This window comes from Falco biarmicus, chromosome 15 (assembly GCF_023638135.1).
Source record: "Falco biarmicus isolate bFalBia1 chromosome 15, bFalBia1.pri, whole genome shotgun sequence".
In the NCBI taxonomy this organism is placed as follows: Eukaryota; Metazoa; Chordata; class Aves; order Falconiformes; family Falconidae; genus Falco; species Falco biarmicus.
This window is the reverse complement of record NC_079302.1, coordinates 8,227,386-8,243,177: the sequence shown is the minus strand read 5'-3', so window position 1 is coordinate 8,243,177 and position 15,792 is coordinate 8,227,386. Positions and strand designations below refer to the sequence as shown.

General features: G+C 38.7%; 1 protein-coding gene across 1 annotated transcript in view; it reads right to left on the bottom strand.

Annotated features, from left to right (window-relative positions):
• The window catches only part of ADAMTS18 (ADAM metallopeptidase with thrombospondin type 1 motif 18), a 79,885-nt gene that overhangs the window by 49,057 nt on the left and 15,036 nt on the right, over positions 1–15,792 (bottom strand). Inside the window, exon 4 of the mRNA XM_056361200.1 lies at positions 1,700–1,982. Coding sequence (XP_056217175.1) covers positions 1,700–1,982 — 283 coding nt within the window. The remainder of the gene's footprint in view (positions 1–1,699; positions 1,983–15,792) is intronic.

Sequence of the window (15,792 nt, the reverse complement as noted above, 5' to 3'; positions counted from 1 at the left end):
TCCTTCATTTCTCTCGGAAGGTTACAGATATGTACTGCATGAACTGAAAGACTGCAGGATGTGAAAAGAAAGTTTCATGGTTAAGGTAATTAAATGCAATCTTGCTTAATCAGATCCTAACAGCATCTGAAACAATCTAAACAATGATGGGTAAATCACTTATACTAAACTCATCACAGCTAGATGCTAATTGCATGTTCTTCATTTAACATAAACCCAACTTGAATGTGCAGCTAAGAACTCACAGCTGTAACTGAAGTTATTTAATATATAGATACACACATAGAATTAGAGGAGCATATATTCTGCTAAGTATTTTAAAGAAAAACCTCAGTTTATTGATTTGGTCCCCAGAAGCAATGGTTATTTTTGACCTCTCCTGTGTCTGAGCCATGAGAATAATGACAGTATCTTCTCACATGCCAGGAGGTTATGAAAATACAGTGTTCAAAATGTATTCATTTATTATAGCAATAAGCACCATGTAAAAGCTCAAGTGGACACAAATAATTCTTAATTTGGACAAGCAGTCACAGGGCATACAGTAAAAGAAGTGCAAGATCACAGCAGACAATGCAAATAAAATGCTGTAGAGCTGATGAGCACCAGTGTCCTCTGCTCTGAAGCAGGCAGCAGGAAAACCAGACAGGAGGGAAAGGGAGTGTGTAACGAGGTATTTGTGAACTGCATTAGAATACAAATGTTTATAGGTTGAATCATAGGCTTGTGCATCTGGTATTTGAGGTCTAGCTTTCCAATCTAGAAAGAAGGATTTTTGAGGAAGCTGTCAATTTTTAATAGGCAGTTTTCAGGCCTCAGGCAGGCCTCAGTCTCAGCCAGCCACCTTTTCCACTACCTCCTTTCTCATTCCTTCCCTTCTGTTTGTTTTCTCTTTCTTCCTTACATGCCTGCCTTTTGGAAAAGGAACTGTCTCATTTTCTAAGAACTCAAGTAGGAAGTTGGAAGAATATCACTGGACTGAGACAATGTTTTCAATACTGTGTGCAGTCCTGGAGACCCTCATTAAGAAACTCAGCTCTAAAGCAGATCAGCTTTCAAACAGAATCAACTGAATGCTGTAAGCACAGATATAGGGTCCAAGGGGGATCTAAAATGTTCTGCAATTTGAGGGTCTAATGAGGACTCAGACTAGACCTTGGCAGGATAATATATTCCAATATTTTTTTTAAGAGGTGGCTCCAAAATCTTATTTAAACAATTTACATGGGAGGTTCTTTTTGAAGATCTCAGTTGCTAAACATTTCATTATCAAATAGTGAGTTCTGAAAGACGTATTCTCTATCCTCTCAGAAATTACTGATTACTTTTTCTCCATCTTCAAACCTAATTAATTATATATCCCCAAACTAACAGAGAGCAGATCAGGGGCTTGGCATCCATCACTGTGCAGAACTGCTTACTGAAAACTACGTAATTGTCACAAAAATCAGGCAAGGGATCTTTTAATCTAGGTAGAGAATAAGAAAACTAAACAGTGATTCTAATGGCTTAATAAAATAGATTATGACATCAATTTAAAGGAATAATCAAGTCTGTAATATCTAATCCACTTTAGAACTGTATAATTTAAGGTTATTATATCTCCATCACAAAGGTGACTGTGAATCACACTTCAGAATCACCATACAGTCTCTAAGAGCCACTATCTCAAACAAGGAGAGAAAGTTTCCTTACATACATTTCTTGCGACGTCCACAAAAATGTTGCTTTTGAAACCTTCCATGGTGGTAACCATTTGCTTGAGCATGATACTTGTGGGAAGTGTGAGTTCTGTGATGACCAAAAGAAAAGTGTTTGGGATTGGACTCTATTGTGTACCGATGCACTTTCTCTTCTGCAGTTCGTTTATATAATACATGAGGATGGTGTCCAGCAGGCGATGTGTAGTTGTGCTCCTGTGCTAGCTGCTGAGGTAACGGAGATATAAGGAACTCGATCTTCTGTGTCCTTATCAAACCTGACTAAAAAAAGAAACACCACCAGAAATTAGAGAAAAGACTGTCAAAGTTCACAGCTGGAACATGCTAGGTCTTAAACTGTTTTTTCTTCAAAGCCTAGACAGATTAAAATGTGCTCTTCTAAATTAGATTTACTCAAGATATAATCTAGATAGTCTTCTCAATTAAAATATGCATTTTTTCACTTCGGAGATCACAAGGTTTCACGTTTGGTAACACACAAAACAAGAATGTTGTGGGACTGGCAACATAGCACCTTCACACAGTACCATGAATAATTTCGTATGCAATATTAATCCATTCTTCACAGTACAGATTTGGTTCTATGGGTGTTTGTGTACAGCATATACAGTCTCACATAAAAAGAAAAAGCTTTTGGAAAATGCAACTTCTAATAAATGCATACATTAGTAAACCAATATATTTGAATTTTTTTTTTTTTTTCTGAATAAGGTATTACCAGATGGGAATCCCAGACTTAAGGTTACCCCTAAGTATAAACGTAAGCACATTATAGTACAGCAGCACAAAGCTGAAGCATCTGAACATTTTAGTGCTATCATTCAGTAATCAACTCCCTGCAATTTAATCTTCATAAATGCAGTTTATTATTTATGCCCTCCTACAAAAGAAAACTGATCAGTAAAAGCAAGTATCTGATTGTTTTCCTTCTTGGATCCCTGAAAGACAGAAGTAAGTATGGGAAAACTACGCTGTAGTTTTCACATAGTATCTGTGCATAAAACTGCACATGTGATGAAGTGTTTCCAGGATCAGGGCCAGGGAAATGTGGGTGGCACTGAGGAAGTATTTCCATGCAGCTCATTAATCAGTTATGATTTTATTTCATTTCTTGGTTTTGTAAAACATGTTGTAATAAACACTCCTTTTTACCAAGTCAAAAACCAAGAAGAAGTTTCATCAGGTAATTCTATTACATTATATACGTAATACTAGATACAGATTTTTGGTTTGGATCAGTGAGGCTCTACCATGTGCCAACACGCTCCTGCCAAAACTGACATCCCACGAGGACTACATATCTCTTATGCTTCAGAAAAATATGTGCAGACAAACAAATGTCAATTGCAAACCATCTTGCCCGACATCTTAAGTCCTCCCAGATTATGATTCCACCTCCTTCCTCAAAAAGTATTCTTTGAAAATGCACATATTAGACATGTAACACCTATTCCCTCCTGAAATGGATGCTTTTCTTTAGACTAACCTCCTAGGACCTGAATGCCAAGGGTATCAGAAGGAGACCAGTTTGAATGCCTAATGTAAGCATTGTATTTCTTGAGGATTTGTGGAATTTTCTGCACTTTCAAAATTGTTTCCCATGAGGAAAAGTCAACAGAAAATGAAAAGCAAGTCAAAATAGAAAGTTATATATGAAATCTTCACAGCTTTAACCACTTACCAAGTTAATGCTAAAATTGACTTTAAGTCTATTCCAGCTGAAAAGATTTATCAGAGATATACAGGTTCTTAACAGCCTATAGTCATACACTATGCCCTTTTCATGGAAATTCACTTCTGCCTTTCCAAATCAAAGGTGGCTTCGCAGTACTCCCCAGTACAAGCAACTTTCACAGGGGCCTAATAATAGTGCTTGCAAAATCAAATGGTGACCTGAATTTTGACAATAGAAGAGATTCCATATTATGAACTATGAGGGTCTACTTGTCTCCTGCAAAATAATGTGAAAACAAACATATACGACATTCTGATTAAGTTTGCCTCCTCTCTTTTCTTCAACATGAATTCATAATTCGATATCAGCCTATGATCTTCTTAACATTCTAAATGAAGGTTAAAATTGCCTCTGTCAATAAGAGACAGGCTTTAAATAATTGACAAGAATTTAACTTGGCTGTTCACTGCAATAAGTTGGCATATTTCAAATGTCAGATCGCATTTGGTCATGACAAAGTACTTTCCTGTAGGGAAGAAGACTAATATTTTAAATCTTTATGATGTGTGTCATCACACAATTTAAAAGTGGTTCCGAGAGGCAATTTTTATCTGCTAGAGTGCACTGATAATTGGGCACTGCTAAATGATTTTTTTTTTCAGTTGGAAAACAGAAATGTAGTGAATCTGGTTTTTATTTCCCCATTTTAAAGGCTTCTAGAAATTATTCCTGTAGGATTCATTTTGTCAATGATTCAAACCATATGGAACAAAGGGTTTTCTACATTTTCCTGTAAGACACTGTCCCTGATGTACACCAAGTTTCAGCCCCCAATGTAATTTCTATATTTAACATTGTAAGGGTGGATTGAGAATCAGGGGGTGGGGGGGCCGAGAGTAAACTGAACTCTGGGCCCTGCGCTGCATGTATATTGCTGCACCTTTACATAGCCTGTAGCTGACTTGCGTGCCTTACAAATGCATTCACTTTTTTCCCAGTAGAAATTACTCTAAATCTCCCATAAGACTCCTTTCCTTTGGGTTTTACATCAGACACATCCTCCAAATTGAAAAATGTTGTGTAAATGAAAGATACTTTTGTTTTGATAACATCGAGTTTTATGAAGTTGTCAAGAAGAAAGGGAAAGTGCCACGGAGCAGTCTGAACACTCACTCAATCACAGACCATTTTCTATTTCTTCCAGGTATGGGATCGTTTCAAAACCTCATATTAAAATAATCTGTCTGGCAATTCCAAAGTAACGTTGAGTATGCTGACCTGGCTTCTGACAGAGATGCTCCGGATCACTGCAAAGGGGGCAATTGGGCAATAACTGCCAGAGGCTTTTCTTGCAGGTTCTTTAATTTTAGCCTTAGGTAAAGCAAAATGGCCTATGGCTATGGTCATGCTGGCTGGAAAATATAACAGCTGAGAAATGCCAGAGCACAGAGGTAGGATACCAGCACAGAATCATCTTTTCTAACTTTAAGCTGCCAAAGAATCCCAGTTTCTTGAAGGCCAGATTTTGGCTAGTGTGTACCCATGGGCACTCTAAGTTTCAGGGTGGTGGGTTGGGTTTTTATTTTTGTAAAAAAAAGGGTTCTGGGAATTTTTTCTGCAAATACATGAAACATTTTTCTAATTGTAAATTAGGTGCACTGTGTTTATCCAGCTCCAATACTTCAGTAGATGAACACATACTGTCAAAACTGTCATGGAAATTCATGCATTAGGTTCCCTATTACAGCATAACTTTAAGTATACATGTGGTTTTCCTTGAATCAGAACTCAGTATCTTTCCATTAACTTTGATGGGTTTGGGACCCATCAAAGAGAGGGTCAGATAGGTCAAAACTCCACTTTTATTTCAGATTCTCCACAATTATAACACCATGAGAGGAAGCAGGATGACAAAATCTAACGTTTTTACCAAGTCTAGACAACACAGCATGAAAAAGGCCAGGGACTCCTCTCTATTCCCTCTCTCTCCCACTGTGGCTATAACTAATAACAGCAGTAATTGTGAGAATATGGTGGGAAGGAAAACCCAAGAGATTGCTCAGTTGGAATTTGCTGTTCTCTTGTTCTTTCCTCACAACACATTTGCTTTCCTTCTGTAAGGGATATTCCATGCCACTGGAAAGTAAACAGAAAGACATACGTTGATCTGTGTGGTTAGCAAATAATTCCGAATCAATAAATTAGAGGAACTTGCAGTTTGTTTGCAGAAAAGTTGAGGAGAGATGAGAAGGCAACATTCCTACCACTTGTTATTTGTTGGGAAATGTTTGCTTAGCTCTGGGCTAAAGGAATTTTCAGATCCATTACGTCTTTGTGAAATTCCTCAGTATCAGGGTGTTATCACCAAGGTAAGGCACTTGTTCTGTTTTCTTGGTGTGTTTCAAAAGGAGGAAGAATTGCAAAATCAAATTTGGACAAGGGAAAGGATAATAAAATACCTGATTCAAGATTTTTTTACATTGAAGTTAGATTATAAGCTGAAAAATAAGAAGAATTCTTCAAAACACTGAAAGTTCATCTTAGCTATACAAACCCAGGTAAATCTTCCACTGATTTTAGACCCACATAGCACAGTTTTGAGAGTCACATGCTAACATATCTGTTTCTAACAGATCTCACTGCCCTCTTACTGGAACAGCACAAAGGCTGCTCCCATTTGTCTCCTCCTGTGTTAGACTCTGAGCAAAGCCTCTGGCAGATTACCAGCCTGTAAACCCAATTCATTTTGAGGCTTCAGCATCTCCAAAAAACAGACCCTCAATAAAAAACACAGCAGTGACAGTGAGCAAAGGATTTTCAAAACTTACGTTCCTTGCCTATAGTTGAACAAAGCTAAGTTCTCAGGTAGCAGACAAACCCTTGCTCTGAGCTAGAAGACCCTCATGGCTGTGGGTTCTCTGCATATAAGGCATTTTCGTTACATGCTAATTAAATGAAAGCAACAGCTTGGCCATAAACATATTAAAGTTGCAGGAGTTCCATAAACCAGATGCAAATAATGAGGTAAGAAGCATAATGAAATTAAACTGAGAATTAAAGCATGAATAAATGAACTGCAATGTCTCTGCTAAACGTAACTACGTAATACTGACTGACACAAAGTTAAATCACAGTTTGTACTAAGACAGGAATATCTCAACTAAATAAAGTGCTAAAAAGTTTGCATGTATGGTCTAAGGAATACTACTTATACCCAGAATGCTTTACTCAGTGTTATGAGCATGCACATAAAATTAGGTGTTAAAAAACAACTGTGCCTCTAACCGAGAGCAGCTAAAACAATGGCCAAATAAATCAATGAAGTCTATACCATTAGGTCGGTGTGTATGTACTCAAGATGAAAAATCTTTCAAAAGGAAGAGTTAAACGTTGTTTCACACCCATTAAAATAGTTCCAAAAATTCATGCAGTTTTAAAAGACTTGACAAAAGGCCAACTGAAATTGGCATAAAGCTTTCCACAGACTTCAGTGTACATTGATCCAAGACTTCTGTTATTTCCCAACTGTCCAGCTTCTAAAAAACACAAATCATTGATTCAAACACATCTTAACAAGAGTTACAGCACGTAAAGTACAGAGACATAAAGTACAGTTTTTAGTTCTACTTAAAACAAATAGAAATATAAATTAAGAACTTCCTTGAAATATAAAGAATAAGAAGAACAGATGGCCTAAGAACTACGGTTGCTGGTTATTTAAAATTATCTGAGGGCAAAGATGTCTCTATATCTAGTACTCACATCACAATATTGTTGGGACCATCTCACGCCACAGCATATTGGAGTCTTTTCTTGTTCACTTTGTAGAGAAAATTAATGAAATTATCTTAGCTACAGTTCATTTTAATCAAAGTCAAACTCTTATTTTCTGCCCCGATGCTCTGCTAAGTCTCTGGCACATTGCACCACAAAGGAAATACAACAGACCCATCTCTGCCACCGAAGAATTCCCTTGCTGGAGGAGAGACTCCCCTAGCTCTGGTGTCCAACCTGTGGGTTTGTCTACCAGATTGTTTCCCATACTGGAATAATGAGTATCCTAGAAGCAGAAAGAGGGTACGATAGAGATCCAGAGAACATAAAGTTATTCACACAACTTAGAACCAGCTGACAACAGCCAGAAATTGCCTTTGGGCCCAGACTGGCCTTTAGAATCAGGCAGATGTCAATTTTCAAATGCCAACGTGCTGCACCATGTGCTAGAAGAAGGGAAAGGTCTCCCCATAACTCCTGTACCTCCACTCAGACTCCACCACAGACTGATGGGGAGATGAGGCCCTTCCCTCAGGTTTTATAAGCTGATGATGATAGTTCCATCATGAAGTACAGAAATGACCTCATGACCTTCAGTCTGCTCTCAGCCCTCCATTCATTCTGCACATACTCCAGGGCAGCTGGTGGCAAGCCAGCTCAAACTAGAAACAATGTAGCTGCTAAGAGACCAGGTTATTAGCTCAGGCACAGTGTAACATTTATGTGTCTCTACATGGTATTTTGGAGCATTTAGTTCATGACCAGCAGCTTGGAGAACAGCGACTGATTTCAGCCCTATTTCAAATGCATACTGAGAGAACATCATGTGGAGATGGCAGTCCCCTCTGCATACACCAGCAGCCTGACACAAAATCTGGTCAAGACAGCAGGAAAAGTGCCAGCTGTTCAGAATGGGGTTTGGGTCAAGCCTTGAAAACGGGGTAGAGACATAGTTTTCTCACACATGCTAAGGAAACCCAGGTAGAATAAAGTCCTGGTAAGTTTGCCAACATTCATCATATGGCTTCCTCTTTCCTCCAGAGCAAGGATATTCAACCAATACTAGTACAAGGTTGTCCAAAGCAATCCTGCATCATGCAAGCAGTTTAAATAAATTATTGTTTCTTTAGAGAATCTGTAATGAAGTAGACTCACCTCTTGAGATGGGTTAAGCTGGTAGTCTGAAAAATACGTGAGACTATAACCTTACTACAGTCATAAGAAAAACTGCTTCCAAGAATTATAGCCAGCTGAACAGCCCAGCCTGACCTGGAATTGTACATACCTGTTATCACTAACTGACTTTTTGAGAGATGGGTTATTGAGCACCTCTCAGGTTAGGGTCAAAATGTCAATGCTCTGGAAAATATAATCAAAATGAGCAAATTAAGATGTGAAATTAGGTAGAAAAAATGACAAGCAACATATCTGGCAAAGCAGAAAGAAGGAGCCAAATTGCAGAAAGTGTTGCTGAGGTGAAAGATATCTTTACCCTTGGGAAGCATCATGAGCAAACAGCCAAACCAATGGCAGTAAATCATGGTAATTAAAGTTCATTCCCTCTTCGCTATGACCTAGAGCTCCTTTTCTGGGTGGTAACTGCAAACGGGACAGCAGCAGCTAACAGAGCTAAGGTGTGTTTTACCTCCAGAAGCTATTTTTGTCCCACTCAGAAGGGCACTTCACACAGATGTGCCCACGTTGCTGAAGCACTGGGTAAATGAAACAAGCTTCTGAGACACAGTGACAGGGGTACGACCCATGATTCTCCAGCAAAAAGTGACAAGGCTGGACCCTAAATCCATACCCATGTCGTTAAATAAATTACTGACTTTTAAAGAGTGTTAAGCACCCAGGAGCTCCCACTGAGCTGAACATTGTCTCTGCAAGCATTTCCAGAGTGCATTTATACCAATTTGGGAAAGAAAATGTTCTGGGAAACTAGTGAGAATGGACTCTCATGAGGCTTCCAATAATACACATGTATTATTGAAGTCAGAAATCCCACGAGTAAAACTCAGAGCATGTTCATTTTTGATCCTATCCCAAACCAGGCAGCACAAAGGCATGCAAACACACTAAATGAAAGAAAGAATTTAAGTTAACTAAACTTTTCCCTAGCTTTTATGTTTGCCAAACAAATTCACCCATTCTTCAGAAAAGTATCAAGTCTGTATGTGGGCAGTTACTGACGACTACCCTGGAGTCAGGGAAGTACAAACGTGATGTTTTATTGGACTGGGTCCTTGGCTGATGAGAGTAACCTCAGCAGATCTTTACTGATTTTCACCAGATTGGAATATCTGGCTTTGTACCACAGCAAATGTTTAGGTTAAGTTAATGGCCTTTATACACACTAAAATATTTTTATTGTGAAAGAAGCATTAGCATCACTAATTGTTGCCTATTCTGACTTGAGAATTGTACAGCAGATCACATTTTTCTTTAGATTCTAAGTGACTCACAAAAATAACTCAATTTCTTCCATTTTCTAACATAAGATAGATTTCTTGCAAATGTAAAATGTTAAAGAGTTCGTAACAATATAGCATTTTATTGTCTGAGGATCTGACAGAAGGAGAGTACGATGTTTAAATTGCCTGCCTGAGTTAGTCATGAAAGACTACTCTGTTTAGTTACTCAAAAGAAGTGCTATGCAGAACATTCAGCAATTATTAAAACAAGGTAACAAAATTACATGTCTTTAATTATTCCTATATGAACAAAGACAGTGTTATCTCTGAATAGTGCCTTTGTATTTCTGCAGTTGACTGAACTTGTTTAAAACATCTTTATGCAACCCTCTGTCAACATATGGTAAATAAGGAAATTTTCTTATTTGTTCCTCCAGTTAAGGTAAATGAACCAGTCACACTGGTATTTAAATGTATTAGATTGGTATTTATAGCAGGGTAATGAGATATGCTAGAACCAACACAAATTTGATTGCTTTGCCACAGATTAAATACTTGCTTGTCAGTACGTGAGCACCCTCATTTTTCATGGGTTTTTTTGTTTGTTTGTTTGGGTTTGGGTTTTTTTTTAACAGAAGTAGGTATGATAAATGAACAGAAGAAAAACACTAATGTAAACTTACAGCATTATGACACTAACCATACACTAATAATATTTAAGTGCCCAAAGTCAACCAAGTTGCACTCAAGATCACTTCATTAATGATTTCATCAATATGGCTCTTTGGCTTGCTATAATGGTTCTGGAAAGCAATTAGCTAAAACCAACAGCTTGAATTTAAGCTTGGTAACTGTACAAGCACTTGGGTATGGCCTGTTTAAGCAAATCCCTGCAACTGTAAGATAAAATCATGATACTTTATTACTTATGACAGTTCTGAAATCCATCGCAAAGTAAACAGGAAACTGCAGGATTGTTTTATGAATGCATCTATGCTTCACTTTTCCTGTCTTCCAGTTGATTAGTTACTTATGGTACACCAAGAATAACAGAACAAGTGACTTCAGAAGGTAGCTTAGTTAGTCCCCTAATCTAGCATCCCATGTAGCTGAGTGCATGGTTTAAGAGAATCCTTAAAGCGTGAGAAGAGGTGAACCTTTTTGGCAATTTTGAAGCGTAGAAAACGCAGCCCTCTCTGTTCTCTCGTTCTGTGTAACAGCACAAAACAAAAGCACCATTTATGTTCCTCTTAAATCTCTGAAATGTGACTTCAGGATGCCTAGATCTTTAACAGACCTTTGGACAGGGCAGAATTTCACCCTAAGGATGATTTCCTATGAATTATTCATGCTGCTCAAAGGATTAGGTGCAATGAAAACGTTCTGGCAAGATTCTCCTCCTCATTTGTGTACAGCTAATTGATTTTATGTGGATGAAATTCAGATGTACTAATATTGTGGGGAAAGTACATGCCTCCTTAATGAATCTTCTGCTCCTATAGTTGTGATAAGGGCAAACCCAGGAAGATTAAGGCGTAGTGACACAGAAAATGAACAGCTTAAAAAAAAAAAGAGAACTGATGATAGATAACTAAAATCAGTACTTGGAAATTCTTTTCCATAGGTACTTAGCATTAACAGATGCTTGCTTGAGTGTTTCTGATCAGGAACATTCCTCCCTATCAGACACACAACTCCAAACATTAAAAGTCATGAATCAGGCCTTGCAGGAAACAACACTATAAATTGAGATTTTTTTTTTAAATAATGCCAAAAGACTTTGGTGTTTTATTTTCTTTCTGATTTCTTGAACCATTTTCAAATGAGTTTTATAGAAGTTTTTTACCTTTTATCAAACTTCTGGTGTTTTTTTAGTGAAAACAGCTTGTCCTGTGATGATGGGACTTTGGCAGCTGGACCTTTCAGAATCATGAGTGAGAGCGGCAGATAAGTGTGAAAGACTCCTGTTCCTTACAAGATACCCTGATGAAGTTGCAGCCATGAGAGAGAGCGACTTACCTAATGCACTTGGACACCACATAGGGCTAGCCGATGGTAGACCCTTCACTCTGATCAGAGGTCTTGGCTTCAGAGTCACTTACATGGACTGCATCAAAGCCCCAGAGCAAATGGTCTAGGCAGTGGCAGTTCACTATCCATACCCACTTTTCCCCAGCAAAGATCCTCCAGCTTCACCCTGGCAGAGCTGATGCAAATGAATTTGAAGGGGGCAGAAGATCTGAGCCTGTCTGACCTGGGATAATTTGCATTCAAACAAAATAAATCCAGCTCAATTCCCATAGCAATTTTACTTTGCTATGAATAGCTCAGGCAGCTCCAATAACGAGGAGCTCAGGTTACATCTGATTGCCAGCTGTATTGCTTACTAAGAAGTTAGGTCAGTGGTTCCCAACCTTTTAATTTTCCTTGTTGCAGTATACATTGCTATGGATTAGTTACATGAGAGAGTGGTCACAAGGAACTCTGTAGGGAGCAAAGTATCAGCTTTGCTGATATTCCACATACACAGACATATACATATGTTGAAATATCTATGTGGGAAGGAGAAAGGGAGGTGAACAAAAGAGCTTAGGCCTTTAAGGGAATGGAAAACAAGAAGTAAAGATGGCCCAAGAGTAAGATTGTCAAGCTGGCGTCTGGGTTATCTGGATTAAACTCCCGGTTCTTCAGCAAGTCAGCTTCTCTGTGCCTTGTTTCTCAGTTTTATAAGCAGGATTTTGTAATTAACCCATTAAATGCTCAAGAGAGACTTGTGAAGGCTCACATTTGATCCTAGTTGGGCTGTTCTATTCAAATGCCTCTATCTTCCTCACTATAAACTGCAGCCTGGCCTTCAGGATGTCACTCAGTAGCTTGAGCTGCAATCAGGTGACCAGTTGCACTACGCACAGAAGGTGGCAAGATAGCTAGGTATGTGCCACCTGGCAGGGATCCATGCCAGAAAGTGCCCTGTTCAAAGACACATTCCGCAAACAGGTCTCTGCCCATTATCTGTCCCTTGGCACATCATAGGAACAACTATGCTACATGGTATGTGACCCAGAAATATGCAGTCATGTTTACTGGAGTCTGAGAAGGTTGATAAGTTTGCTCATAACTAGGAATTCCCTTGCTATAATGCTTTCTGGTTTTTACATGCCTATAAAGCATAGCTACTTGGCATCACTGTGAAAGGGGGAGGAGGAAATAAATTTCATCTTCTCTTTTGCTGTAATTGCCTCTTCTAAACAGGACAGCAGCCTAGGTGTGTCTGAACCACATTTTTTTTTTCCAGGAAATGGCAATTCAGTAAAACATGGAATGTAATTCATACTATTAAACCTGAAGCACAGGGCAGCAGCGTCGCAAAGATTCACTCAGTTAAAACAAGACCTCATCCTTTTCTCAGTTTTTCAGAACTTTAAGAAACCTGTACAACAGCAACTCGATGTAACATTTAGATAACCATACAAACTATACAAACATCCTTAGCATCCAGATCTTAGTTAAAAATGGGCATTTGAATAAGTTAGTTATTTGCTAAGATTAATGTAGTAACTTACGCCTATATTGCATGTCATGAAAAAGCCTTATATTTGTTGGTAGCATTTAAAGCCATGAAACCTTCCTTCAGAATATTATATTGCCAAATATAACACAGGTCCAAAGACTCTTTGCTTTCCTACTTGTAGCCAAATGCTACCAATTAGCAGTGCTCAGACATACTGCATTAATCCTTGCCCTGCTTTAAAACTGCACATTCATTCACACTCGTCTCTCCCACAAGTTGGCCTATGTTTCTATTTTAAGGGAATGATGCACAAAGGTGAGCATGCTATAACTGCTCTGCTAGTGTTCAGTACGTAACTGTACTGAAATTAAAAGCAGGAAATTTGGGTGGATTTGTCCCAGACTGGAAAAGTTTTTAGTACTATTATAAATGAAAGTTTGATGAGAAGTAATTTTCAGTACAATTTTCTAACTACAGAAATCTCTGTAGTAAAAAACCCTGTGATGACATGCAAAAACTACCACAAAAAGGTCCCGATCTGGTATGAAATAAAGCACTATGCCATGACTGTCTTAAAGCGGAAACAGTAATACTATCTTAATATTGGTCCAGATTTTCAGCATAAGTACAGTAAATCCATTATTCAACCCAATAAATCAATTTACATCTCCTGACATCCTGTCTACTGACAGGGTCAAGGTACAACGTAGAAGTCTAAACCAGTATGTGGACACAACATTTTCCAAGTATTCAGATCCATGTTTGACTTGTACTTACTGAGTAGGCCTGCAGAACTAAACTGGTCATGAAAGGTTACACTCATTTTGCAAAAGGAGACTTTAGTATAAGCCTGTCAATCATGTGACACTTTAGCAGGAAAGAGTCTTAAGAAAAGTATGAAAGATGGTGTGGGAGCAGTCTCTTACATCTTTTCACTGAAGAAGTCAGTTGTATTACACACCTCTGAGAATCAGAAATAAGAACAGAGGACAAAGCAGCAGCTGAGGAGAGGACATAAAGGTTCCCATTTCAACAGAGTCCCCCAGGAACTGATGCAAGAAGGGAGAGCTTTGCTGGGTCAGCAAGCACCATTTGCTGTGATTTTCAATAAAGTTAATAGCATTTCTTCATGAAAGCATTTGTACAGTAGTGTTTTCAGTGCACTACCTTACATACTAAGCTCTCAAAATGTATTTGGTGGAGCACCAAAAACCTAAGTAACACTGTGATGATCTCTGAGATCCCAGGAAATAGGAAAGATAAAGTGACAAAGGGAAGGTTGTGCCTGAAAGCAACATTTTCTTCTATGAGATAGTATTTATATTAAATTGGTTCAAGAAATCTAGAAATTTATCACCACAGATGCTGCCATTATGTTAAACACTATAGGCCTTCTCATTGAAATAAAAATGCAGTAAAGTCAAGGAAGATACAATTACATGGAATTTGTTGGCTGCCCATCACACTGCAGTTATAAAAGGATAATAAAAAAAAAAAGTAGCAGGAGATTTAGGAGACAAAATTTCCTAAGCAGCCTGACCTACTTTCTGCAATGAATCTACTGAGCAGTAGGTTAAGCAAAGGTCAGGTTAAGCATAGGTTAAGAAAAAAGCCCCAAGAGGAATGTGCTGTCAGGGTCACAGAGGCTCTGGGACATCAGGAAAATGTGTGAGTTACAGACACTTCAGTCTCATAGGTAGTTCCTAGTCCCAGGGCCTGAGTGTGCGCTCTGCTGCATCCTGACACCACAGAACACGAGACGTGAGTTTGCTCCATGCCACACTGCAGCCAGTGGCTGCTCTCTGTGGACTCCAGGCATAACCCGAGTTCAAAGACACATTCCTTTAATAAGTGCTGCACAGCTTAGCTGCTGTAGCATCATAAGCCCTTACTTAGAAATCAGGATACCCTTTGTGTGCTGAGAAGTGCTCAATGAGTCAAATAAGTAGCGCATCAAACCACACCAGCTCCCATATACAAGAGATAATTTTTCTATTTTCATAGGCAAGGATTAGAAAAGCGAACGTGAAAAGTGAAAAACATGGTCCTCCCACTCCGAGTCTTTCTGAAGCTCCATGTCACTCACAGAGCCACTGATTTATCATTCTCAGATTCTAACTTCTCTGCTAGACCCTGTCCTCAAGCCCCTATCCCTCACATTCGTGTATCCCTGACTTTTCCACGAAACAATCTGGCTGCTCAGTGGCCACTAAAGGGGCACTGCCTGCCAAAAGACTACTGGCATGAAGGTAGGCAAGCTCTTTTTGTGCCTACACATCTTCCTACATAAGATTATATACGCTTCCAGGAGTTAAAGTGCAATCCTGCCACTTCTCAGTGTGAACTTGCCCAGCTAAATGTGTCATAGCTATGCAATCCATCTGGATCATCAGTCATTTACTCCACCTTTTCTTCTTTCCAGGTGGTAATGTAAAGAAAGGAAAAGCCAGAAGGACCTCTTGTTGTGAAACATTTCCTCTCTTCACAGCGTGTTACACTATACACTCCCACAGCATAAAACCAGCAGTGTTAATGTGCTGTGGAAGTAAATTAGTCACAAATAGCACCATAGGGAACTTAAATATTTTCAATGTATACCGTATAATCAGGAAATGCCCACCCTCTTTAACTATCAGGAACAAAGAAATTGAAAGCTTTGTAATTTTAAACTGCCCATCAGTTGCTATGAATCAATCA